This window comes from Suricata suricatta, chromosome 2 (assembly GCF_006229205.1).
Source record: "Suricata suricatta isolate VVHF042 chromosome 2, meerkat_22Aug2017_6uvM2_HiC, whole genome shotgun sequence".
Lineage (NCBI taxonomy): Eukaryota > Metazoa > Chordata > Mammalia > Carnivora > Herpestidae > Suricata > Suricata suricatta.
In genome coordinates this window covers 142,635,380-142,660,771 of record NC_043701.1, presented here as the reverse complement: position 1 = coordinate 142,660,771, position 25,392 = coordinate 142,635,380, and the positions used below count along the sequence as shown (strand labels likewise).

At 37.8% G+C, this 25,392-nt stretch overlaps 1 protein-coding gene across 1 annotated transcript in view; it reads right to left on the bottom strand.

The window, feature by feature from the left end:
- Positions 1 to 5,789: 5,789 nt before the first annotated feature.
- NRG3 (neuregulin 3) overlaps positions 5,790 to 25,392 on the bottom strand; it is a 1,058,459-nt gene continuing 1,038,856 nt past the window's right edge. The window contains exons 15-17 of the mRNA XM_029919916.1: positions 19,869 to 20,039; positions 8,261 to 8,332; positions 5,790 to 8,018 (exon numbers count right to left, since the gene is read on the bottom strand). Coding sequence (XP_029775776.1) covers positions 7,511 to 8,018; positions 8,261 to 8,332; positions 19,869 to 20,039 — 751 coding nt within the window. The 3' untranslated portion in view covers positions 5,790 to 7,510. The remainder of the gene's footprint in view (positions 8,019 to 8,260; positions 8,333 to 19,868; positions 20,040 to 25,392) is intronic.

Genomic DNA, 25,392 nt, shown 5'->3' with positions numbered 1-25,392 from the left:
TGAGAAAATAAGAATGAATTAATATTTAAAGACTCGTTCTACAAATCTGTACATTTTCCCCATCTTAAACAGAGATTTTCATGAATTTGTGTCAAGTTGGAAGGAATGGCAAAAGTGTAAATTTGAGTATATTAAATGTTTGAGCTCAGTAGGCATTATTAATGCCCAATAGAAATTCTGAAAAATGAAATAGTATTATGGAAAGAGTTCAGTTTATAGAGAATTAGGAAAAAGATAGCCATCTTATTTTGCAAACCATTTACCTAATATTTCTTTACATTATTTTAGCCTTAGGTTTGATATTTAGTTGTTAGTATTTTATTTGAAGCCTTTAAAAATGGTGTTATTAATTTTTTATTCAATGTTTAAAGATGATCATTTTGTTTTATTTATTTTATTTTTCATAAATGGGTAACTTTATATTTCTCTTACAAAATAGAAATTATTGTTGTAAAAAATAAGAAGGTTGAAGAGTCTGTTAACAATATTTGGAAAATGAAAGGGCCCTAGGCTATCTGTATTTGAGAAGATATTGGCTAAAGTCATGAACCTTATTATCACATACATTTGAAACATTACTAGTTTACTCTTCCACTAACACAACTCAAAAGAACAAAGCTATTTTCTCTAAAAAATCACATTAGTCTCTCATTTAACTGAAAACTCCCTGTTTAATAAATGAGAAGTAAAAACCCAACCTAAGGGGATCTGAGTTTCCAGATTCGTCAAAGACTACTGAGAAGATACAACAGGGAAATGGTAGTCAAGGAGTCCCTCCACAGGTGAAAACTTACATGATAGAGTCAAGATTACTTTTAAATTATTACTATAATGATTTTTAAGGGGTGTATCTCCCTTGAAATAAAGTGCCACATAATGTAACCAGTATATATTGGGTTGTCAAGGGACACACATCTATAGTATTTTCCATAGCCTTCATATCTATGTCACAGAATAGAGAACAGAATTTTGAAATGATTTCTTGGAAAAAGAAACATGTATACTCCTTGAAACAAAATCACTACCACAGGCACAAGAGATTCTTCCTGTTTTTTTTTTTTAATTTTTATATAACTACTAAAGATATTCTGACCATTCTGTATGTATGCTTCTGCATGTGACTTACATACTTTACTTAAGATATGGTTAAATCGGTTAATAAAATATGTTATGAAGAACCAGAGAATTCATTTTTCATTTAGATTTAATATGTATAATTGGATACTTGAAAAAATAAGAGGGAGTCAGGTATTTCCCTCAAATTAACTTTGAAATATACACAGTGGCCACTTTAATGCATATCAATTTAAATTTTTTTGATGTTTATTTAGTATTGAGACAGAAACACAGCATGAATGGGGGAGGCGCAGAGAGAGAGGAAAACACAGAATCCGAAGCAGGATCCAGGCTCTGAGCTGTCAGCACAGAGCCCAACGTGGGGCTTGAACCCACAAACCGTTAAGATCACGACCTGAGCTGAAGTCGGACACTTAAACAACTGAGCCACCCAGGCTCCGCAATGCATATCAAGTTAATGGTGAGTAATATGTTCTTCCATTTATTTCAGTTTGAACAAATATATCTGCTCTCCAGACTTTTGTGATAAGACAGGATTCAACATCAGGCTGTATAGAACAGAGCTTAAAAAGAGAATCACTATATATTTTTGCTATGTACATTTCCTTTGAAACATATTTGGATCCAAGGACATCCATGTCACGAGATTTTGGACACATCTGAGTGAGCTGTAAGAGAAATCTCTAAGGAAAAAGAGGAACGTTGAATTTTAACATGCTGTGTGTTTGTGTTTTGTGTGTGTGTGTGAGGGAGAGACAGACAGACAGAGATTGTTGAAGCCCTTCCATTTTAGTTGATTTCAGAAAGGACTGTATCAATCTACTGTGGGACAGGACTGTGTGAATGGTTCATCAGATATCTGAATAACATCAAAAAGTTTTTTAAAAATGTGCATTTTTCTGGATTTTATAAATAACTAAATGGAATCCTTGTAACTTTAAAAACACAACACAACTTAGAGATTTGTTGTTTTTGATTCCTGTATTTAAACATTCTATCTACATTATTTTACTGAAGACTAAGAAATTCAGACTTTGAGGTCTTGATGAAGAAAAATTATATGGAAGAATGTTAGTCCTAATCAGGTTGCTATTGGAAGAGTAAATAGATATTGATTTGTCAGAAACAGTAATTAAAACCAAAATTAAAGATGTAAACTGTGCATCTATTGTGCCCCCCAAAGGGCAGATTATTTCCATTGATAATGTGGAAGTGTCCCCAGATAATTTATTCACTATTAACTGGAGGGTTTATGTAAAGGGGGTTGAAACGCAAAAAACTGAGGATATCAACATGTAACCTGTGTATCTAGTGAGTGTGTCATTGTGTCTGTGAGAAGAGAACATGGTCAAAGTCTCATGCCTTCCCTGAAGCACCCCTTACCCATGCTTTGATAAAGGTTCACAAAGGATACACATTCTTTAAAAATAAATCTACAGCAAATTTTATTCCAAAAATCTGGGGCAAATTCTGATGCTCAAGCTTTGAAGTTAGGTATTCTCTTGGCCATCCTCTTCATTACCTGTCCTAGGAAATTTGCTTTAAAAATGACAAAGGTGATCCTGTCTATTTCTCTATGGAAATTAAATGGAACATTATAAATTTAAGTCTTATTTATAGATTGATATACAGGTTCCAATAATTTTTAAGCCTGATAAGACATATCTATTAATTTTCTGAGGGGTCATGTTGAAACGATTGGATGATAAATGACCAGGTAAAGTCTAAGTTAGAATGGTTGGATAACAGGGTATTATTCAGTTTGGTAGGAAATCGAAGATTAACTAGATCATCCTCCGTATTTGACAGATGGGGTCATGGAGCTACTAGTATGTATAGATAAGTCACAAGCTTTCACAAAGATGACTCTCAACATAAATTGTTTGCTATTGCACAATTATTTCATAGGCAAAAATACCTGTGCAATCAATATAGATATTTAGGACAAGAAGTTTTCAAAGTACTAGAAGCCTGCTCTCTATTTTATTAAGATTGTGTCTGGTTACCTCTGATATTAACTTCACAGTTCACTGGGAATCCGATATTGACATGTAATATTAACTACCCCCTCCCACTGCTCTGTCTTCACCTCAACTCCTCACTAGAGCCCATGGGCATTATAAGCCAAAGGGACCTGTATAGGCACCTTTGGGAGAACTTATGTTTATATTTGTAAAAAATATATTTGAGACCATGATAGCTATAGGAACAGCAATCATATATACCCATAGCTTAATCTTCGTGTCTAAGAGATAACCTAGCAGAGATTTTATTCCAGAGTCTTGTCAATTTTCCAACCCAAGGGTATTTCTGCTTACCTAAAGAAGAGAAAGATCTGGAAAAATGCTTTTGTTGCCTAAATATTGCAAAGTTGGCCTATCTCTAAATGGTTTGATTTCATTGGCATTCACCTTAATGACAAATTAAGCAAATTAAGCAAAAATAAAGCTAACAAAATAACCAACTGCCTAAATTTCATATATATATATTTATATATACATATACATTTAGATATGTATATATGTATATGGGTGTGTAGTCACAGTAGAAAACAGATTATTTATTATAAGAAAACAAGGTGGATCTTAAGGAACATATTTCTTTACCCTCACTATTTCTTTAAAAGGGAAAGAAAAAATAAAACAGGAAGAGATAAAGCTTATTTAAAGGCATTGTTTCCCATGACATACTGGGATGCATCTAAAATTGAGAACAGCTCAGAAACACTGTGCTGATCTTTCCTGGATGAAATCTGAATTTCTGAAGACTAAAGTACAAACACAGTAGAGATGTGCTATCATCGAATAATACACTATACTGAATCTATACAATCGAATAATAATAAAAAAGTATTCTTTATATATAAAATGTTTCCCAGATACCAAAAGATCAAATAAAAATCCCACCCCTCCTGCTCTGCTTCTAAGTAAACTGTTTCAGCTCTTGTCTCAGGACGCTATTTTCTGGCTTACAGGGCTGGGATCAGAGGAACCGCCACCTCCCCTCACTTAGGGAGCCAGGGTTTCCTGTAGCACCATACGGCAGACGGGTGTGCATGCCTGCTGCAGACATCAAGCGGATTCTGGTGGAGACTGGTCACCGACAGCCTTTGCCATGGTCGCCAGAGGGCTCACTTAAATTGCAGCTGTCATTTAATCCGGAAGCCAGTGGGCACTCTCTCGAAGTCTGCTTGGCCCTCCGTTTCTTTTTGGTACGTCTGATATGCTATTATTATCAAAAGAGATTCATTTGTGAAGTTTTAAAGTCAGTTCTGTTCCTCTTGCAGAACACCTTACTATTGCTACTTAGAAATGATGTGAATCGTTAGGGATGGGATAAATTGACAAACATTAAGTCCTTAACTCATGGCAAGGTAAATATTGGATTAGAGTGTAAACCAGAGCATTTAATAACGTACATAAAAAAAAGCAGAAAATTTAGATGCCAATTCAACATCATTTCTATTCTCATTAGCATAAATTGGTCATATATTTTGAACAATAGCGTTCCACAGCAGTCACTGGCAACTTAGAATAACATATACCTTATATATCAAAAAAAGACTAATCAGAAAATGATTCAGCATAAAAAAATGGAGTGACATTTGTTCTTCAGTAAATAACTAATATGCAACTTACTTAATCACAAATCTGCAAATGCCTTCATATAATAAAGACAGGGAAAATGAAGTAAATCAAAGGTGTCTTGTAGAAATAAGCACCTCTTTGTGGCCCATGAGCTTGAAGGACAAGGTAGCGATGGCTCCAGGTGTTTTGCCAGGTTTTATGTACTTTGAGTCTTGAGGCTATCAGCACTTGTCAGCTGGTGCCCAAAGATGTGCATTTTGGCTTGGACCCTTTTCACAGGAGAGCTTTGTATTCCAAAAGGAGACAAATGACCACTGACACAGCCATTAATATCTGTTCTTTATGGAATATTTTGTCTTGTTTATCAATTAGGAAGTAGCTATATCTCTAAAACTACATCAGACTGCCAGTGGATATGCCTGATACTCATTTTCGTCAGGATGCACGAAGGTATTTATAATCACATAATGTATGGTTCTACTTTAAGAAAAAAAGTAGGGGTTGGATTAGGACTCAAGTTTGATTGACAATATTTAGTCTTTTTAGAGTAAATATTTGACTTGACTGCTTCAGGTCACATAATTATAACTTGCTAATTAGATGAAATCTGTATGAATCCTTTAGGTATGCAACAGGTAACATTTTGATGAAAAACCCAAGAAACAAGGTTGACTTCAAAAGACTTGTGAGGCTTTCCAGTTAGTGTTTGATAAATTTCAACACATTAACATATTGGATATGCAACTTATAGGGTTTTTATATACTTTTAAAGGAAGACCACCTTTCTGAAATATTCCCCAAAAGATACAATTTTTTAAATGGGAACCTAGATGATCTAGACATTAAAAACTTTTAGTAATCTTTTAAGAGTCTAACAGCATTACATCTATATTCAAAATAATGTAAGTATAATAGGACAGTTAATGAATACCAAAACCTTTTAAGTATAAAATGCATTTCTACCAAAGTGGTTTTTTTTTTTTTCAGCATTTGAGACCTTGAGGTTCCACTAAACAGTGTTGATAAGAACACAATGATTCTTTTGCCTGCATGGCATATGTCTATTATTAAAGAACGTTCTCAAAGAGCAGTTTGCAATGTATTTTCAACAGAAACAACTTAAACTCAAGAAAGAATTTTATATATTCAATATTTGATTCAGAAATTACATTCCCTTTCAATTTTAATGTGAATCTTCCACAAGGAAATTTAACCAAAGTCTTCCCAGACTGCAGTAAAAGAAATCTTTTATATACTTTCAAATACTGTGCCTTTTTATTTAAAACAGTGTAAACATAACAACTCAACACCACCAATAACTGGAAAAGACTGGTTTGGTGAACACTAATTTCCTTGAATGCCCCATGAAAATAAGGGTAAATAAAACAGACAAATCTTCAGGAGAAGTTTCAGTTCACCTCAGCAGTGGTAAAAATATTGCTTTATTCCAAATGAACATACAACACAATTCACTGTTCTTTTGGGGGCTTCCTGTGAACTGAAAAGTCTGGGCTTTGTGATTTCAACAATTTATTCTTTCCATATTAACCACAGAAGCCAATGTCTTGGTCCACAAATAGTAGACTTGCTACAAAATAAATAATAATGAGGATGATGAGAAAGCAAAGGGTAACTGTCAATGTGATAATTGGCTTGCGTAAATAATTTAAGTACGCATGATTCAAAATAAACACACATCCTCAACTTGCCTTGTGATACTGATATCATTAATGAGCCAATAGTTGTTCCTCTCAAAATTATTCACACCAGAAAATGATCTTGACATTGTCAAGAGTTTTAAAGGACCCCGCCATGCAAGTGACCTTGATTTAAGAACTTAACTGAATTTTACACTTAATGTATAAATGTAACGTGAACAGATCTGAGAGGGAACATTTTTTTCTGAATATTAAATTCCCTGATGTTTCAGAACAAATTTTAGCAAGCTTAATATGCACACACATGCACACACATACACACAATGAACACATGTGCATACAGCATACCTGTGCTCAAGTGAGCAGGCACATACAGACACACGCCTGTGCACACGCGCAGGCACACCCACACACCCACACCCACACATAGGGCACACACACACTGAGAAATGCTCCTTTGGAGCCCCTAAACGATCTCAAAAGAAAAACACTTCTATTAGCATGATTTTACTGACACGACATTGTGATTTTTCTCGTCTTTTTCTATGATAATTTCACACCTCCCTCTGAGATTCTGTGCCTTCAAATTTCAGAGGAAGCTGGCACATAAGAGTAGTGAAGATTGCCCCCAAATTATTCTTTCTATCTCCTGCCCTCCCCTTTCCCGAGTTTTTGTGCCATTCTTCACAAATGAAATAGAAAACACTATGTTTGTTGACATGACCTAACCTGTGATGAGGCTGTCAAGTGAATTGAAATTTAGGGGTGGGGACTGGCAAGCCGAAGGGCGAGGGCCGCCTGCTCACTGGCATGTCCGCCCTCAGGATACAGCTCATCTCTTTGACCCAGGTAACTGCCAGTACTTTTTTATGAGGACACTGGTGCTGTGGGACTAAGGGTCTGAATTACCCACATCTACTAAAAGCCAAAGAGGCCGGTGTTGGGACTAACTCAAATTGTATTCAGAATTCTACTCAAAAGCTTTCATCATAAGCTTTATCCCTCCTGAAACGTTTCGTTCCCTTTAAAAAAATATTTTGTTAAAAAACAGTATGATATGAGGGCGATAGACTATTTGGTTTCTTCTAAGTAGATGCTCTTAAATTAATGCATATAAATAATTTGTATTTAATTTCCTCTCTTTCCTGTTGAGCAAAGCATAGAATGCACAGATTCCTCCATCTCCAGTCACTTGGTCAATGCGGAGTCTCTTTGTATTTCATTTCTTAAGACAAATTGTGCCTCTCTTTCTGATTTGGCTGTGGGACTCAGGGGGAGAAAGGCTGTGTTTTCACTTGCACTGTCCTCGGTTTCTACGCTGGCCAGTTCGTAGTCTTCTGACCGCCTGGCATCAGTCAGAATTCGGATCTGCTCCTGGACAGTTTCTAGCAATATTTTCACTTCTTGCTGTTCTGCTATAAGACAATCGCTGACTGGAATACTCACATTGACAATATCAGCAGAATAGGAGTTTTTGCACCATTTGATGCTTTTGACTTCAGAAACCCCTGGCATTTGCATGCAGGTTTCCTCTAGACCCACTGAAGGGATGATGGGCACGGAACTGGCCCTTGTAGATGAATATCCCATCAGGTCCTTTTGATCCAAGCTATTAAAATAGGAATTTGTCTCTCTTGAAGGCAGTTGCATATTTATGGATGCATTTTGTTGGGTTTTTAAACCATTGGATGAATACCTGAAAAAGAAACCAATTGTTAGAGATTCTGCTTTCTGCTGTGCTTCTTTAGAGCCATATTCAGTCAACAAAGCACTTCCACATGCACCATCTCACTGAATTCTCACAGCAACCCCATGAGACGGATAATATGCTCCCAGTTAAACAGAGAAGTAAACTGAAGCTCAGATAGGTGAAGTGACTTGCCCAAGGTCACACAGAAAATAAGTGACAGACTGAGACTCAAACCCAGATCTTCTTACTTGAAGTCCAGGGATCTTTCAACACACCACAGCTGTATAGGCAGGTGGGGTATAGTCTTCCTGACCTCTATCCTAGAATACAAAGTAAATGGGGATTGAGCAGGTAAGTGTGGCCTTTCCGTAGTGACAAACAGGAAACCCATAATGGCATTACTCCACTCCATCCATGTGACCACCCTCTCAGCCCTGGTTTAGTCTGTAGACTCGTGGCCACACTAGTTGGAGGCAATCAGGAAGCCCGACATGACATCAAGCATCAAGGTACTATTGTCCTGAGTTTTACTGCTTCACACTGACTTAAGGGGGACCAAATCCAGTTTCCACTCTACTCTGTAGAAACTGCCTCACTGCCAGACTGCTGAGTCCTCAAATGGGAATGGAGGCATAGGATTCCTCTCTGGGGATGAACATGAAGTGAGATCCATTATATAGATAATATAGCAATTTTCCTCACATGGTTTTCAGGGCTAATTTAGGTATTATGTTGGTGCATGGCAACAGCTTGACACGAGTGCCAAGGTGCCATTCCAAGTCCTTTGAATAATATGCCAGCATCTGGCCAGTCCCCTTACTGCCTGCTCACAGAGAGTGAATGTTCCAGTGCCAGAAAGTGGGGCAGGTATGTTGTGGATCCCCAGAAATGGGGTCTGGGATCTTGAACAGTAGTCTCCATTCTCTTTTTTTTTTGTCCTTAATTTAAATATTAAACATTAAATTTTAAGCATAATCTAAACATATCCACCCTCTATAGAATGAATTTTATTCCCCTTGTCTGAGATTATTGTGTTTATAAATGGAAATAATAATTGCAATAAAATGTCTTGCATGCTAAATAGAGGTCTTTATTGTAAGGCCACAAGTTAGAGCCACTCAGAAGTCTGTCTCCACCAGATGGTGGAAAAACATGAGGAACAAATTTAGGTGTCTTTGCAGCTCTATCCTCTTACTCTGCCTAATACAGAGTTGGCAATCGATAAATCCTGATCAAAGGGACGCGTGAGTACATGAACAAATCTTCAAGGTACATGCTCCCTTTATATCCCAGTTAATGTCTGTCTCAAACATAATAACAGCTGACATTTGCAAAATGTTTTTAAATGCATGCTTATGTCCAATTACCTCATTTATTATTTTTTTAAACAGGCTTATTTATGATTATTACCACGCAGTGGATGAATAAACTGATTAAGGGGCACTCAAATGACTTTCCTCAAATTACACCTTTGGTAAGCAGTAGAGAAACAAGTTAATCCCAAATTGTCTTATTGAAATTCTTCGTATCAAATCCAGAAATGAGTGGGGATCCCAAGGCGCACTAGAACACCTTTTTAGGGATGTATAATTTTTCTTACAATTACAATCTAATTGTATCGCCATGCACAAGGAAATTCCCTGGGTGATCTTATTCCTTTCACATAAGTGTTATATGGCTGAAACACTGACCCTAAAGTTTCTGATCAATGACTTAATTTCAGTAAGAAAAAAGGGGGCAGATTTCAGAGCTTTGGGTTCTATCCTCAGTGCCATCCTGTTAGCATTATTAATATGTATGAAGATATAAGATGTCTGCTTATTGCATTCACAGAGCCAAGAAATAGAATTGGGATAAAATTGTATTCCATATAGATAATCTGGATATATCAATGGGTAGAATCTAACAGGTTGAAATGTGATGGTGATAAGTGCAAATTCTTATACCTGCACCTAAACATTACTTGTTAAACTGTTGGATGGAGGCATAAATATCTCAGAGGATTTTGATAAACTGTAGATTTGAGACTAAGTTGGCATGACAATGAAGTAATAATCAAAGGCAATTCAAGCCAAACTGGGACAGCCTTCTAAATTAAGGACTTGGGTGAGAAAGAGGAATTGCAAATGACTTACGTGTCACCTCACAAGTAAGATATGGGACACATGGCTAGCAATAACTGAAATCCAGAATGTTACCATAACATGGAGATGGCACCTCAAACAATTAGGACTCTCCAAAAATGTAGATCTAACATGATTTTAAGTCCCAGCACCATAACAAGCTCTGGAATCTTAGATCAATGGCAGCTTCACTTTAATTTTTTTCATTAATTAAAACAGGTGGGAATAGTAACCTAGGGGGATTTCTCTGGAGACTACCTGAAGTATTACCCCTGGGCTATTCAGCCAGTTCTACACTATTCAAGGAGAATCCTCTCTTCCTTCTCAGAGTTCCTATGAGGTTCCCAGTGCTGATATTTGAGGAAAGCTACACTACTCTCTGGAAATTTGAATAAGAGTTAAATTTTTAACATGACTCTAGATCAGAAGACACTTCAGAGTTCTTTGTCTCTTAAGTGTCACAGACTCTTCACTGAACCGCAAGAGTCTGGGAGGAAAAGACAGTCCACTAAGAAGACAGAGTTATAGGTACGTGATTGCAAACTGAGGAAAATAAAAATGGGCCGGGACTTGGAGGCACGGAGGGGAGGGAGCCACCTCCGCAGATAGACTAGGGGAAGAGAAAGAGCAGTTGAAACTGCTCCTAGAGCTGTCTTGGAGAAGATAAAAAAAAAAAAAAAAAAACTGGGCCCAGGACAGAGAGGGATCCTATCATCCCATCTCTAACTGCAGAGTGTTCAGAGAGAGAGTGAGCCTATCTCTAGCAGTGGTGCTTTCTTTGGGCTGGGTGCCCTGGTCCCAGTTGGCACAAGGAGGAACGCTCTCCTACTCCATCCCAGCTAGGAAGCAGCCTGGCCTGTAAGATTACATTTCAGGTGGTATCATTAAAGCATGGGGACTAAGATCTGGACACGAGGTGGGGCTTGGGACATAGAACACTGCCCACCTTGGCTCTGCCCTCAGCACAGGGAGATGGGACCCAAAAGAGTGAGTTGCAACTCTTGGTTCAAGAAGGGACGCTGCCATTTTTCTCCCCACAACCACCAAGGTGGGGCCTCAGGGATCAGCCCACAGGACCTCAGGGGAGGCAAGTCCTGCCAATACCAAACCACACTCATCTGCTCTGGAGAGCTGTCTTTTTTTTTTTTTTTTTTTTAACCAGAGCCTGGGGCAAGATCAACATTGATGTATTGCAGTGATTAACCCTAAATCAATTCTTACTATTCAGATGGATTTTCCCTTATCTTTCCCCTCTATTGGACTGGGCACTCTTGTTTTTTGGTTTGCTTAAACAATCACATTTAATCCATTCTCTTGATGCATATTCTACACCGCCTTCTTTACCTTCCTTTCTCTCTCTGGAATAATCAGACTATATAGTTTTTCTGGGTAACATTATCTTCCTTTCCTTCTCTCCACCTCCTACCATATACTCCTTTTTCTCTCTGAATTAAGCCTTTTAGCCTCTCTCCATTGTCAATGTTCAATTTCTTTCTCCCCAACCCTGTCATTTCTCTCTTTATATATGCTCTTCCATTAGTGCTGCCTCCCCCTGCTCTTTAGTTGTAGCTGGGATTTCTGGTTTTATGCTTTTTGACTGTCCTTTGTCTTTTGTTGTTGTGTGGTTTTTTCCCTTTCGGATTGCTTGTCTGTGCGTTTGCACGCTTTTGTTCCCTGTTTGTCTGTTTTCCTTTCCAGAGATACCTCAAGAAACAAGCCAAAGTACACGTGATGGAAAGTCCCAAATATCACTACTAGTAGGGAAATAAAATAACTGAAGGCACAATAAGAAAGACCAAGGGACACCATTAAAAGGACACTTCCTGACTGGACAGGCCATGGACAGTCAATGAGCCTCCCTTAATATAGCAGACTTGCAGGTACAGAGTGCATAACAAGCTTTTAAAACTTACAAGAGACAGAAATTTAACCAAAATGATGAAATGGAAGAACTCTCCTGTAAAGAAATTCCAGGAAGAAATGATAGCTAAAGAATTGCTCAAAACAGATATAAGCAACATAACTGAGGAAGAATATAGAACAATAGTCAAAAATTAATTGCTGGGCTTGAAAAAGGCATGGAAGACACCAGAGTAGCTATTGCTACAAAGATTATGGACCTTTAAAATAGTTGTGATGAATTAAAAAATGCTATAAATGAGGTGCATAATAAAATGGAGGCAGCCACTGCATGGATTGAAGAGGCAGAGAGGGGAATAGGTGAATTAGAAGACACAGTTATAGAAAAAAAGAGGAAGCCAAGAAAAAGATAAATTGATCTAGGATAACAAAAGGAGAATTCGAGAACTGAGTGATGCAGTGAAATGGAACAATATCTCTATTAAAGGAATTCCAGAAGAGGAAGACAGAGAAAAAGGGGGTGAAGGGGTACTTGAACAAACTATAACTGAGAACTTCCCCAATATAGGGAAGGAGGCATGGAGAACTCCCGAGACGTAACTTAAATCAATCTTCTGCACCATATATCATAAACAGAGAATTCTAAAAGCAGCTAGGAATAAAAGGGCCCTAACATACAAAGGGAGACCTATCAGAGTAGTTGCAGAACTATCTGCTGAAACTTGGCAGGCCAGAAAGGAATGGCAGAAAATCTTTGATGTGATGAACAGAAAAAATATGCAGCCAAGAATCCTCTATCCAACAAGCCTGTCATTTAGAATAGAAGGAGAGAGAAAGGTTTTCACAAATAAAAATGGGAAGAATTCATCACCACTAAACCAGCTTTACAAGAAATCCTAAGAGGGACTTTATGAGGGAAATTTTGCAAGGAAGACAAGGTACCAGAGACACCACTACAAGCATAAATCCTACAGAGAACACAATGACTCTAAACCCATATATTTCAATAATAACACTGAATATAAATGGACCAAATGCTCCAATCAAAAGACATAGGGTAGCAGAATGGATTAAAAAAAAAAAAAACCAAAATCCATCTATTTGCTGTCTACAAGAGACTGATTTTAGACCCAAGGACACCTTCAGATTGAAAATAAGGGGATGGAGAAATATCTATCATGCTACTAGATGTCAAAAGAAAGCTGGAGTAGCCATACTTGTATTGGACAAACTGGACTTAAAGTAAAGGCAGGAATAAGAGATGACGAAGGGCATTATATAATAATTACAGGATCTCTCCATCAGGAAGAGCTAACAATTATAAATATCTACACACTGAATTTGGAAGCACCCAAATACATAAAAGTTAATCACAAACAGAAACAATCTTATTGATAAGAATGTGCTAATTGCAGGTGACTTTAATACTCCACTTACAGCAATGGATAGATCAACTAGACAGAAAATCACTAAAGAAACAATGGACCTGAATGACACATTGGACCAGATGGATTTGACAGATATATTTAGAACTCTACATCCTGAGACTATGGAATTCACTTTCTTCTCAAGTGCATATGGCACATTCTCCAAGATCAATCACATACTGGGTCATAAAGCAGCCCTCAATAAATTTAAAAGAACTGAGATCATACCTTGCACACTTTCAGATCACAATGCTATGAAACTTGAAATCAATCCCAGAAAAAGCCTGGAAAACCTCCAAAAACATGGAGGTTAAAAAATGAATGGGCCTGGCAATTAGAGAAGAAATTTCAAAATTTATGGAAACAAATGAAAATAAATACATAACAATTCAAAATCTTTGGGATGCAGTAAAGGCAGTCCTAAGAGGAAAGTACATTGCACTCCAGGCCTATTTTAAGAAGCTAGAAAAAGTGCAAATACAAAATCTAACAGTGTACCTAAAGGAACTAGAAGTAGAGCAGCAAGAGCACCCCAAACCCAGCAGCAGAAGAAAAATAATAAAGATCAGGACAGAAATAAACTATATAGAATCCAAGAAAATGGTTGAACAGATCAATGAAACCAAGAGTTGGTTTTTTGAAAAAATAAACAAAATTGATAAAACTCTAGCCAGCCTTCTCAGAAAGAAAAGAGAGAGCACCCAAATAGACAAAATCATGCATGAAAATGGATTTATTACAACCAATCCCTCAGAAATACAAGTGCTGATTAAGGAATACTATGAAAAATTATATGCCAACAAACTGGACAACCTAGAAGAAATGGACAAATTCCTCAACACACACATGCTACCAAAATTCAAACAGGAAGAAATAGAAAATCTGAACAGACCTATAACTAGTAAAGAAATTGAATCAGTTGAGCCCTGGGCCAAATGGCTTCTCTGAGGAATTCTATTAGACAGTTAAATCAGAGTTAATACGCATTCTTCTCAAGCTATTCCAAAAAATAGAAATGGAAGGAGAACTTTCGGACTCATTCTATGAAGCCAGCATCACTTTGATTCCCAAACCAGACAGAGACCCAGCCAAGAAGAGAACTACAGGCCAGTATCCTTGATGAATAGGGATGCGAAAATCCTCAACAAGATACTAGCAAATCGAATTCAACAGCACATAAAAAGAATTATCCACCGTGATCAAGTGGGATTCATTCCTGAGTTATAGGGCTGGTTCAACATTCACAAATCAATCAACGTGATACATCACATTAACAAACGATAAAAACTATACTACCCTGTCGATGATGCAGAAAAAGCATTTGACAAAATATAGCATCCTTTCTTAATATGGACCCTCAGGAAAGTGGGGATAGAAGGAACTTATTTAAACATCATAAAAGTCATTTATGAGAAGCCCACAGCTAATATCATCCTCAATGGGGAAAAACTGAGAGCTTTCCCCCTGAAATCAGGAACATGACAGGGGTGTCCACTCTCACCACTGTTGTTTAACATGGTGCTGGAAGTCCTAGCATCAGCAATCAGACAACAAAAGGAAATAAAAGGCATCAGAATTGGGAAAGATGAAGTCAAACTTTCACTTTTCACAGACACATGATACTCTACATCAAAAACCCGACAGACTCCACCAGGAGCCTACTAGAACTGATCTATGAATTCAGCAAAGTTATATGGTACAAAATCAATGTACAGAAACTGGTTGCATTTTTATACACTAATAATGAAGCAACAGAAAGAGAAACCAAGAAACTGATCCCATTCACAACTGCAGAAAACCATAAAATACCTAGAAATAAACCCAACCAAAGATGTAAAAGATCTGTATGAAGAAAACTATAGAAAACTTAAAGAAATGGAAAAATATTCCATGCTCATGGATAGAAAGAATAAATATTGTTAAAATGTCGTTGCTGCCCAAAGCAATCTACATATTCAATGCAATCCCAATCAAAATCCCACCAGAATTCTTCTCAAAGCTAGAACAAACTATCCTAAAATTCCTATGGAACCACAAAAGACCCCAAATAACCAAAGTAATACTGAAGAAGAAAACCAAACTGGGAGTCATCACAATCCCAGACTTTAGCCTCTAGTACAAAGTTGTCATCATCAAGACAGCATGGTATTGGCACAAAAACAGACACATAGACCAATGGAATAGAATAGAGAACTCAGAATGGGACCCACAAATGTATGGCCAATTAATCTTTCACAAAGCAGGAAAGAGTATCCAATGGATAAAAGACAGCCTCTTTAACAGATGATGCTGGAAGAACTGGAGAGCAACATGCAAAAGAACTAAACTAGACTACTTTCTTACACCATACACAAAAATAAACTCAAAATGGATGAAGGACCTGAATGTGAGACAGGAAACCATCAAAACCCTAGAGGAGAAAACAGGAAACAACCTCCTTGGCCTCAACTGCAGCAACTTCTTACTTAACATATCCCCAAAGGGAAGGGAATCTAGAGCAAAAATGAACTATTGGGACCTCATCAAGATCAAAAGCTTCTACACAACAAAGGAAACAATCAAGAAAACTAATAGACTACCAACAGAATGGGAAAAGATATTTGCAGATGGCATATCAGATAAAGGGCTAGCATCTAAAATCTATAAGGAACTCACCAAACTCCACACACAAAAACCAAATAATCTAGTGAAGAAATGGGCAGATGACATGAACAGACACTTGTCCAAGGAGGACATCCAGATGGCCAACAGACCCATGAAATGATGCTTAGCATCATTCATCATTAGGGAAATACAAATCAAAACCACACTGATACCACCTTATGCCAGTCAAAGTGACTAAAATGAACAAATCAGGAGACTGTAGATGCTGGTGAGGATATGGAGAAATGGGCACCCTCTTACACTTAAACTGGTATAGCCACTCTGGAAACACTGTGGAGGTTCCTCAAAAAATTATTAGTAGAACTCCCCTATGACCCAGCAATAGCACTGCTAGGAATTTACCCAAAAGATACAGGAGTGCTGATGCATAGGGGCACGTGTACCCTAATGTTCATAGCAGCACTTTCAGCAATAGCCAAATTGTGGAAGAGCCTAAACGTCCATGAACTGACAAATGGATCAAGAAGTTTTGGTTTATCTATGCAATGGAATACTACATGGCAATGAGAAAGAATGAAATCTGGCCATTTGTAGCAATGTGGGTGGAACTCAAGCATGTTATGCTAAGCAAAATAAGGCAGAGAAGGACAGATACCATATGTTTTCACTTATAAGTGGAACAGGAGAGCACCATGGGTAAGGGGAAGGGGGAAATAGTTCGTGAGAGGGTTGGAGGCAAACCATGAGAGACTTTTAATACTGAGAACAAACTGAGGTCTAATGGAGGGGGGGGGTGATGGGCACGGAGAAGGGCACTTGTGGGGATGAGCATTGGGTGTTATATGGAAACCAACTTGATAATAAATTATACAAAAAAAAAAGTCACAGACTCACAATTTTGATGCATGATCTTCTCATTCATTGACTACAAAATAGTAGTTTGAGTCACCTTTCGTCAGATCCCTCACCAAAGAAACCACAAGTGTATTTCACTTCTAACTATGTGGGTCAAAGCATCCTTTTAAATATGAGAGATTACCAGTTAATAATTTGGTTTGGTTCTCAGGGATTCAGAGGTTAGGCCAAGGAATCTGTGTTTCTGTAGGGGACTCCAAGCCCAGTTCATAGTGCAAATGGCATAAGAATCAACTGATGAAACTGAAGAACCCCCCCTTTCCCTCCAGGGCCATACATTGAGAGATTTCATTTACACATCATCATCCATGAATGTGATTTTCTTCATATTTCTTTCCTGGTACATGTTTCAGTTAGTCAGAAATGCTAGTATTCAACCTCAGTTCTTTTTCAAGGAATATGCTACCTTGCATTAGCTATTTAAACTCTACTACCCTAAGTGTGTTCATTTTTTTAAATTCCTAAAGGTAGAAATTAAGTCTGTAATGCTGCTAGCTAAGTGACATAGGTATGCAGTAAGGTTTGGATGCTTCTACTTTGAAGGTGGTGATCGATCAATGGAAGTTTTGTGATTCCATTTCTTTCTGTCTAGTGGTCTAGTGTATTAATACATTAGTTTGATTTGCCTAACAAAATGTAGTTCAAAGCTCTGTAAGCCATTGTCATGGTCATCAGGGGTCCACCCATGAGGGTGGGGGTGGAGTGGGGGAGGGAAGCCCCTGAAGAATGTCCTCTCCACCTCATTCCTTCATCAGGCTTCCCTAAGGTATGTGCTGGGTTCAAGCAGGGCTGAAGTAAGTAGCAAGGAGGGAAGTAATCTATACCAGGTGCCTAACTAGCAGACAGTGCCCACACACTTGATAAACAAGCAGCAGCAGATGGCTGATAGCTCTTGTAAATTCATTCACTCCCCCTCCGGGTTAGGGCCAGATTTGAAGAGGGCCTTTAGCTGTGAAATTCTATTACCAATCCCATTTCCAGTCCGGAGAGATGGTCAGTCCCCCAGGAGTGGAAAATAGCTGTTTTCAAGAACTGAGAATAAGATTGCTCCCTGAGATTCATTGTGCTGAGCACACAGTGACTTAGAGTCGCCATTTATCAACATCGGGTGCATATCACACACAGGAAAATACGTGTGGCCAGCCAGCTGGAGAGAATATTCCAAACCCAATGATGATTGAACCAAAACAAAACTACCACTATGCAGACAGCAAGTGTAAGTCTCCCAGGAGGTGGAAGACGAAGCAGTACCTGAACGTGCATGGAAATCTCTGAAGATTCATGTATGTATGGTTCTAGCCTGTGCCTAGCACAGGCTCTAAGCATCCATATACCTGGGACATGTGGGATGGTAGCTGTCACAGTGCCGAATAGAAAGAAAGACAGGACAGGCTGGGTTCTCTCTCTATCCACGAAAATCTCTGAGCTTTATGTCCCCTCACTTGTTCTCATTCTTAAGTAACAGACATTATTAGTGACTTAAAAATCACTACCAGTGATGAGTGATTCAAGAAGAAAAGTAATTATGAAACATGATTAATTACAATTATAGGCTAAATGCAAGCTCTTTTTCCAGATATAAGGCAAAGAGAAATGCAAACTGCTTCTTGACTTACATTAAACATTTTGAACTATTTGGCTGTTATATTGAATTTGCAACTGTCACCCCAGATCTGTACCAAATATATTTTACAGTTCATTGGGAACTGCTTCAAAATTACAAATGTCTTTCCCAAGGAAATCTGTTGCTGAGTTTGGTCAGACAAGGCACTCCTTTATGTATATCTTGCCAAGAAGAAAAGGCTCTCTGATAGATTTCTCCTACCTGCTTTGGCCTTCAGTTTGATATAGGCAGCCTGGAAAGATCAGCCAGGCCAAAATACCATAGAAATCTGTTCTGTCTTATCCAGAATGATACAAACTAGATACAACAAGAACCTGGCTTGAGTGAAGGAACGGATTCCTGACATTTCTCGAATAAGCCCTGATTGCATGGCTTTTGAAATTAATAGTTCTAGAACAGTTCCTGTGATAATAAATGCCAGTACTACTTTTCTGCTTACTATGTATCAGGTACAAGCCCTCTACACATGTAATTTTTTAAATATCTGCTCAACAACCCATAGGAAGGGTGGTGTCATTTTGCTCAATTTATAGATGAGAAAACTTAAGTTCTAAAGATAAAATTTTTTCAAAGATGAGATTTAAAATCCAGTCATTTAAATAAGGGCTACTATGTTTGACTGAATAATTTATGCCAATTAGGTGATTGGGGCTTAAAATTCATCCTCATCCACTCACCATGCTATGAACCCAAGGAGGTCAGTGTCCACTTGGAGGAAAGGGACCTTTTGCACTGCAAGAATGAATATAAGCTCTGTATCTGAAGCCCATCTTACAATACCTACACCGTAAATGGACCTAGAGATCGAGTTCAGCAAGTTGTACTTTGGCAATATGCTGCCAGCACTGAATGAGCCATACCCAAGAATGCTCTGGATGGACGCAGATACTATATATAAATACATTACAGGTTCCTGTAATGGAGTATTGCCCAGAAGTGTTGACTAGAAAATTAACCATTTTTTTTCAAACCTAAGAATGAAGGAATACATTAATCCCCTTAAGAAATCTCTATTTTTTAAAATCAAAGACAAATTTCCAGTTGTTTTAACAACTATATAACATGAGTCTAGATATCTATACTTACTTGCTCCCCAGTGTTATTTAACATTTCCCTAATATCTATTTTCGTTGTACCTATTCTTTTCAGTTAGTTTACCTTTTATGGAACAAATATGAAAGTAAGCATAAATAGACAATTAATGACAAAATCAATGAATATAACCCCAAGGAACACAATAACTCAGTTTAAAGTTAGAGCATTAATGACACCCTCCCTAAATTTCATTGCTCTTAAGACCTACCCTTGACAAGGTATCATATCCTGGTCTGGGATCCTTGATTCTTCAAGTTGCTGATATGCTGGTCCCACGATGCCACTCAGCCTACTTCGGGGCGAGGGAGGTGTCCTCCTGAAGGCATTCCTATGGAGCATACCACTCCTTTGCCCTGGGCTGCAGCAAGAGGAGAGACTCCTGCTGGGATGAAAGAAAACCGATGGAATCAGAGCAATAACCTTACAGGTGGCTGCTCAAATTTTTTTGAACAATGCTTTTTTACCCCAGATACTCAAAATTCTAGATCAGGCTCCATCCATGAAAGTAGAATATCTGCTAGGAGATCAGAAGTTGTTGAATCCATTCACCCATGCAGAAACTGAGACAAAGAGAAGTTCCTGTGTTTCTGGCTTTCTAGTTTGAAGGACAACAGACTCAAACAATTGTAGCTCGGGGCCCCTGGGTGGCTGTCAGTTAAGCGGCTGACTTTTGCTCAGGTCATGATCTCATAGTTCAAGGGTTCGAGCCCTGCATGGGGTTCTATGCTGACAGCTCAGAGCCTGGAGCCTGTTTTGGACTCTGTCTCCCTCTTTGCGCCTCCTTTGTTCACATTCTGTCTCTCTCTCTCTGTCTCAAAAATAAACAAACATTAAAAAAAATGTTTTTTTAAACAATTGCAGCTTTCCAGCCAAGGATTAAGAGGTGGGCTTAAGGAGTTCTCAAACTCCTGATTCTCAGCCATCCTCATTATCCAGGACATAGTAGTTGCCTCTCTAATAAAAATTAAAATGGCTTTGTTATTAGACACTGACAGAAATTAAACACAGGAACCCTAAAGGGATTCATGAGGAGAAGTTCACTTGTGTTAATGATAGAATGAATAAACCTCAGTTGAGTTGGCATTCTCTCTTTAATATATGTGCTAAATTCCCAGTTCACTACTGCTTTTCCTCAATCTTGAGAAACTACGTTGGTTTTCTTTTGAACTGGCTTTTAAAAAACATCTGATTACATATTTTATCTAATACTTCCAAATACCCATCAAAAGGCAAAAGGCATAAATGGGATATATCTTAGGTGAGATTCCTACATCGATTGTGCTAAACAAAAGCACTAGACTTCACAAAAATCAGTTGGTAATTTGACTAGTTACCTATCACATTCCCATTCCCCTCCACCCCCACTGAATTTACCCTACATCCATGGGGACATAACCAGGAACTCTGTTCCCATGTAGACATTCCATAAGATCCCAGTTTATGTGGTCAAGCTGGTTCCACAGTGTTTGGATGGTACATGAACTTAAAATTTCTTGCTTCATTCTCATTTAACTCTAAAAATACCCAGAAAAAGCCTTTCTAAAAATATTAGTAAAACCATACAGAAGAAGATGAAAAATATTTTCAAAATTTCAGCAAACCTATCAAGTTCTAAATGGACAAGCCTCCAAAAGTAATTTTACCCATATCTCTACATGATTTGGGGTTCTGTAACTTTCCATCCAGCAACATTACTGTTAGCAGATACAAAACAAAACATCTCTAATAGTATTTGAGATCAGAGTTTGAAAGCCTGATGTTTGAGTGCCCATAGACCCTTTCCTAGTTTTGGCAAGGTAACTGATCAAAATTGACATTCTTGAAGCCAACATTTGCTTCCTAAGTTTGTGCAAATACCAGGTCATACCTTGCAATACATTACACCTTCACTCTTTATCACAATATTTCTTGTACATTGACAACATGGGACCTCGAATTAGGTCTCCAAGCCAACAAGTTTAAAGAATTCTAATAGCTATTCCCCCCAAACCCCGCCTTTCTGGCTTCTATATGTATTATCCAAGAGCTATCCTGGATTCCATGGGGGTACTCAGGCCATGGCACTGGAATTAGATGCATTTGGGGGTCATCTCAGGTCTGTACATTACTAGCAGTGTGATACTGGGGGAGGTATTTCTACCAGAGTTTTGCAGGGAAAGAGATGGTACTCTAATTTGGGTCATTTGGGGGAGATTTTACTACTTACAGATGTGTCTTCAGTGTGTAAGGGGGGAGAAACGCCAACACGGGGTACATTCTGTATGTCCAGGCAAGTAATACCAGGAAGCTGTTACTATCCTTATAACTGAAGGACAAAGGGAGGGGGACTAGCAGAATGGAGAGAGAAGGAGAGGCCGCCTGGCAGGCTCTGTGGTCCAGGAAGAGAAACGGGAGATGTAGCTGAGGCGACCAATCAGCGAGGGAGGGTGCAGAAGGGCTGTAGCTGCTCTATCCTTCCACTCTCCCATCTCCTGCCTGGGCCTCATATTGAGCCAGTAGAAGCCAGCAGACAAGGGAAACTGCTGCTCTTTTAATGCAAAGGGCAAAGGGAGAAAAAGTAAGAACTAGATATGGATAGGAAAGGTGCAAAAAAAAGGTATCAGCATCACGCTTAAGTACTTTCATAAGGCTGCTACAGGGCTAAAAGCAGTTATGCAATGTGTCTAGCATGGAGCCTGGTACATAGTAGGTGCTACAGCCATGGGTTCCCCTTATTCCTCCGCCACAAGTTACAACTCACAGACTCGTGCTCATCACTGAAAACCCTGGTCTTATATCTCTCTAAAAAAAATCCGCATATGTGCTGTCTAAAAGAGAGTTATATTGCTAACATATAATGTAATAAGTATGCCATGGCATAACAGATTTTTCTTTAAGAAGAAAGAGGCTTTTTTTTCCCCTTTGTACTAAACATGAGAAATAATGGCTTTGAATTAATAGCTTTGTTATGAGTTATCCAAATAAGTCATATTTGCAGTGCACAAAAAGAAATTAATTATGCATAGCTAGCTAAACTGTCACAACAACAAAATCTTCCAGTATGAACTAGTGACCCATCTTAAAGAATAGTTCTATACCTATTGATCAATCAGCTATTCAAGCCTTCTAACCCAGTGGCTTTCGGGAAGTTATGGAGCAGTTTGCAGGGTGTATAAATCAGTGACCAGGTTATCAATCATGAAAACGTTTAAGTCTATGGCATGTTTTACAAAACCAAAGCTATGATATATTAAACTATAATTTACAAAGTTCTAAAAGCACTTTATAAATCAACCCTCGCCTATCAGGACACAATGTATGCCAACAAATACTGCAGTGTCATTGAACCAAACAAAAAGGAACACTTCCTAAAGACTACCTTATTTAATTTGTGAGTCTTTCCTAGAAATATAGTAGAAGCCAAGTTAAAGATGAGGGTATGCCAAAGACACAGAGTAGGGGTAGGGCATTTGCAGCTCAAATACATTAGAATCTGTAGTTCTTTTTTTTAGAAACTATAGTTCTTTTTCATTTCAACTTTAAAACATTGATGGCATAATATAGTACTAGAGTAATGTTATACATAATTATTTTACTCAGCTGGCTGGAACACCACTTCAACATGTGTTATAATCAGCAGGAGAAATGTTGTTTTGGAGAAAATATCCATTGTACAAAAGGCTGGTAATTTCAGACTTATTTTTCTAATTAAAGAACTTCTATTAGATCCAGTGAACTAAAATGCTCTTTTAACAGGGAAATATCTGTAAATGCCTCAATTGATCGAAACCACAACTGGTAGTTAATAAAAGCAATTATCCAATAGCCAAACATATTTCAATTCCAAGTTGAAGATATTTAAACCATTAAAAAAAAAACTTAGCAAAACCTAGGTATCCTAGTCTCTACTTTTGTAGAATAAAAAGAAAATCACCATCCAATAGTGAGAATTAGTATCGAGAGTGACTAAAATCCTCCCAGTAAATGTGGCCAGCGTCAAGAAGAAGCCTTTTTTAGGGGACTCACTGAGACTCGAGAAAGAAAATAGTTTCCCTGTATAATGCGTGTTTCTGTCATGGAGGTTTTCAAAAACACTGGCTAGATATCTGAAAACTAACGGTCAACAATACTTATCCATCATTGCTGGGGAACAACTTTTTTTAGTTGTTTTTTTTTTTACGTTTAGTTGATATGCAATGCTATATCAGTTTCAGGAATACAACATAGTGATTCGACAATACTATACATTACTCAGTGCTCAAGACAATAAGTGACTATTATTTTTACCTTATATTTTTCTTAAAATTAATCTTTTTTTCCTACAATTCCAGAGATATTTTATTAACAGGAAGAAAGGAGGCAAATTTTAGGCATTGGCCCAGATATGCTAACTCAGAAAGAAATCATGCCAGCTCTGAGGAAGTAGAATGTAAGTCGATATGCTGTATTGGCCATCTTTTCAAAATCAAGACATGTCAGAAACTGGGCCTGCCTTGTTTATATTTTATTTTATTTTTATTTTTTTTCTGTCCTTGACGGAATGTATTGAATAAGCAACACCACCAACAAGCAAAACAAGTACTACAATGTAAAAACATTAAAAAAAAGACAACCCTCTCACATGCATAAATGAAAGATTGCCCACAAAGAACTCACATCTTTTCAAGCTTCAATAGTAAATATACTGCTACTATGTATTAAATGCTGCATGGTTTGCCCAAGCAGAGATGAAACCACATCATAAATCAATAAGCATTTTGCATTTTCTTTCATTATCTACTCAAAGTCATGCCTACTGCACCTCTAAACATTTCATTAGATCCAATGATACAGCAAACACTCCCAAAATAAACTTAGATTGTATTGTTGTTTCACTTAACAGTATATAAAATGTTGTTTTGTGACAGGTATCAACTATCCATTAGATCCTGAATCAATTTTTCTTAAGCACTACTAACTGCTTGCTTTTCTTGAGGCTAGATCATTCTGAAAATTTCCTGTTAGACCTATGAGTGTGAACATATGGTATCTGTCCTTCTCTGCCTGACTTATTTCGCTTAGCATGACACCTTCAAGGTCCATCCACTTTCCTACAAATGGCCAGATTTCATTCTTTCTCATTGCCATGTAGTACTCCATTGTGAATATATACCACTTCTTCTTGATCCACTCATCAGGTGATGGACATTTAGGCTTTTTCCATGTTTTGGCTATTGTTCACATTGCTGCTATAAACATTGGGGTACATGTGCTCCTATGCATCAGCATTTCCTCAAAAAACTATCCATAGAACTCCCTTATGACCCAGCAATAGCACTGCTAGGGATTAAAATTAATCTTTTAATATATATTTTTTAAAAAATTTAAAATACTCTACTTCTAAGAAAAAAAATGCTTAAATCATTCCATACCTTCCACAAAGACTGAGGCTGCAGATTCAGTTGCATGTAAACATAGCATTAGTCCCAAACTTGGGCACCTGGTATAGAACAAAGACTTTGCATTTTCAGATTCTCATATGCAAAATGCAGCATGGGACTGAAAGAGGCTGAAGAACTTGTTTGGCCTCAGAATGTTATGCAGTTGTTAAGATAACTTTATTTTGGGCTTTCTCCCCCAAACAGCCCAATTTCTATGGTCAGCTTGCAAAGGACATTCACCCCTTTGATAACAGATCTTATAAACCCAAGGTTAAGACCTGCCAAGGGAGAGGATCTTCACTTCCCTGAAAAGTTCTCTTTGTGTAAGAACCA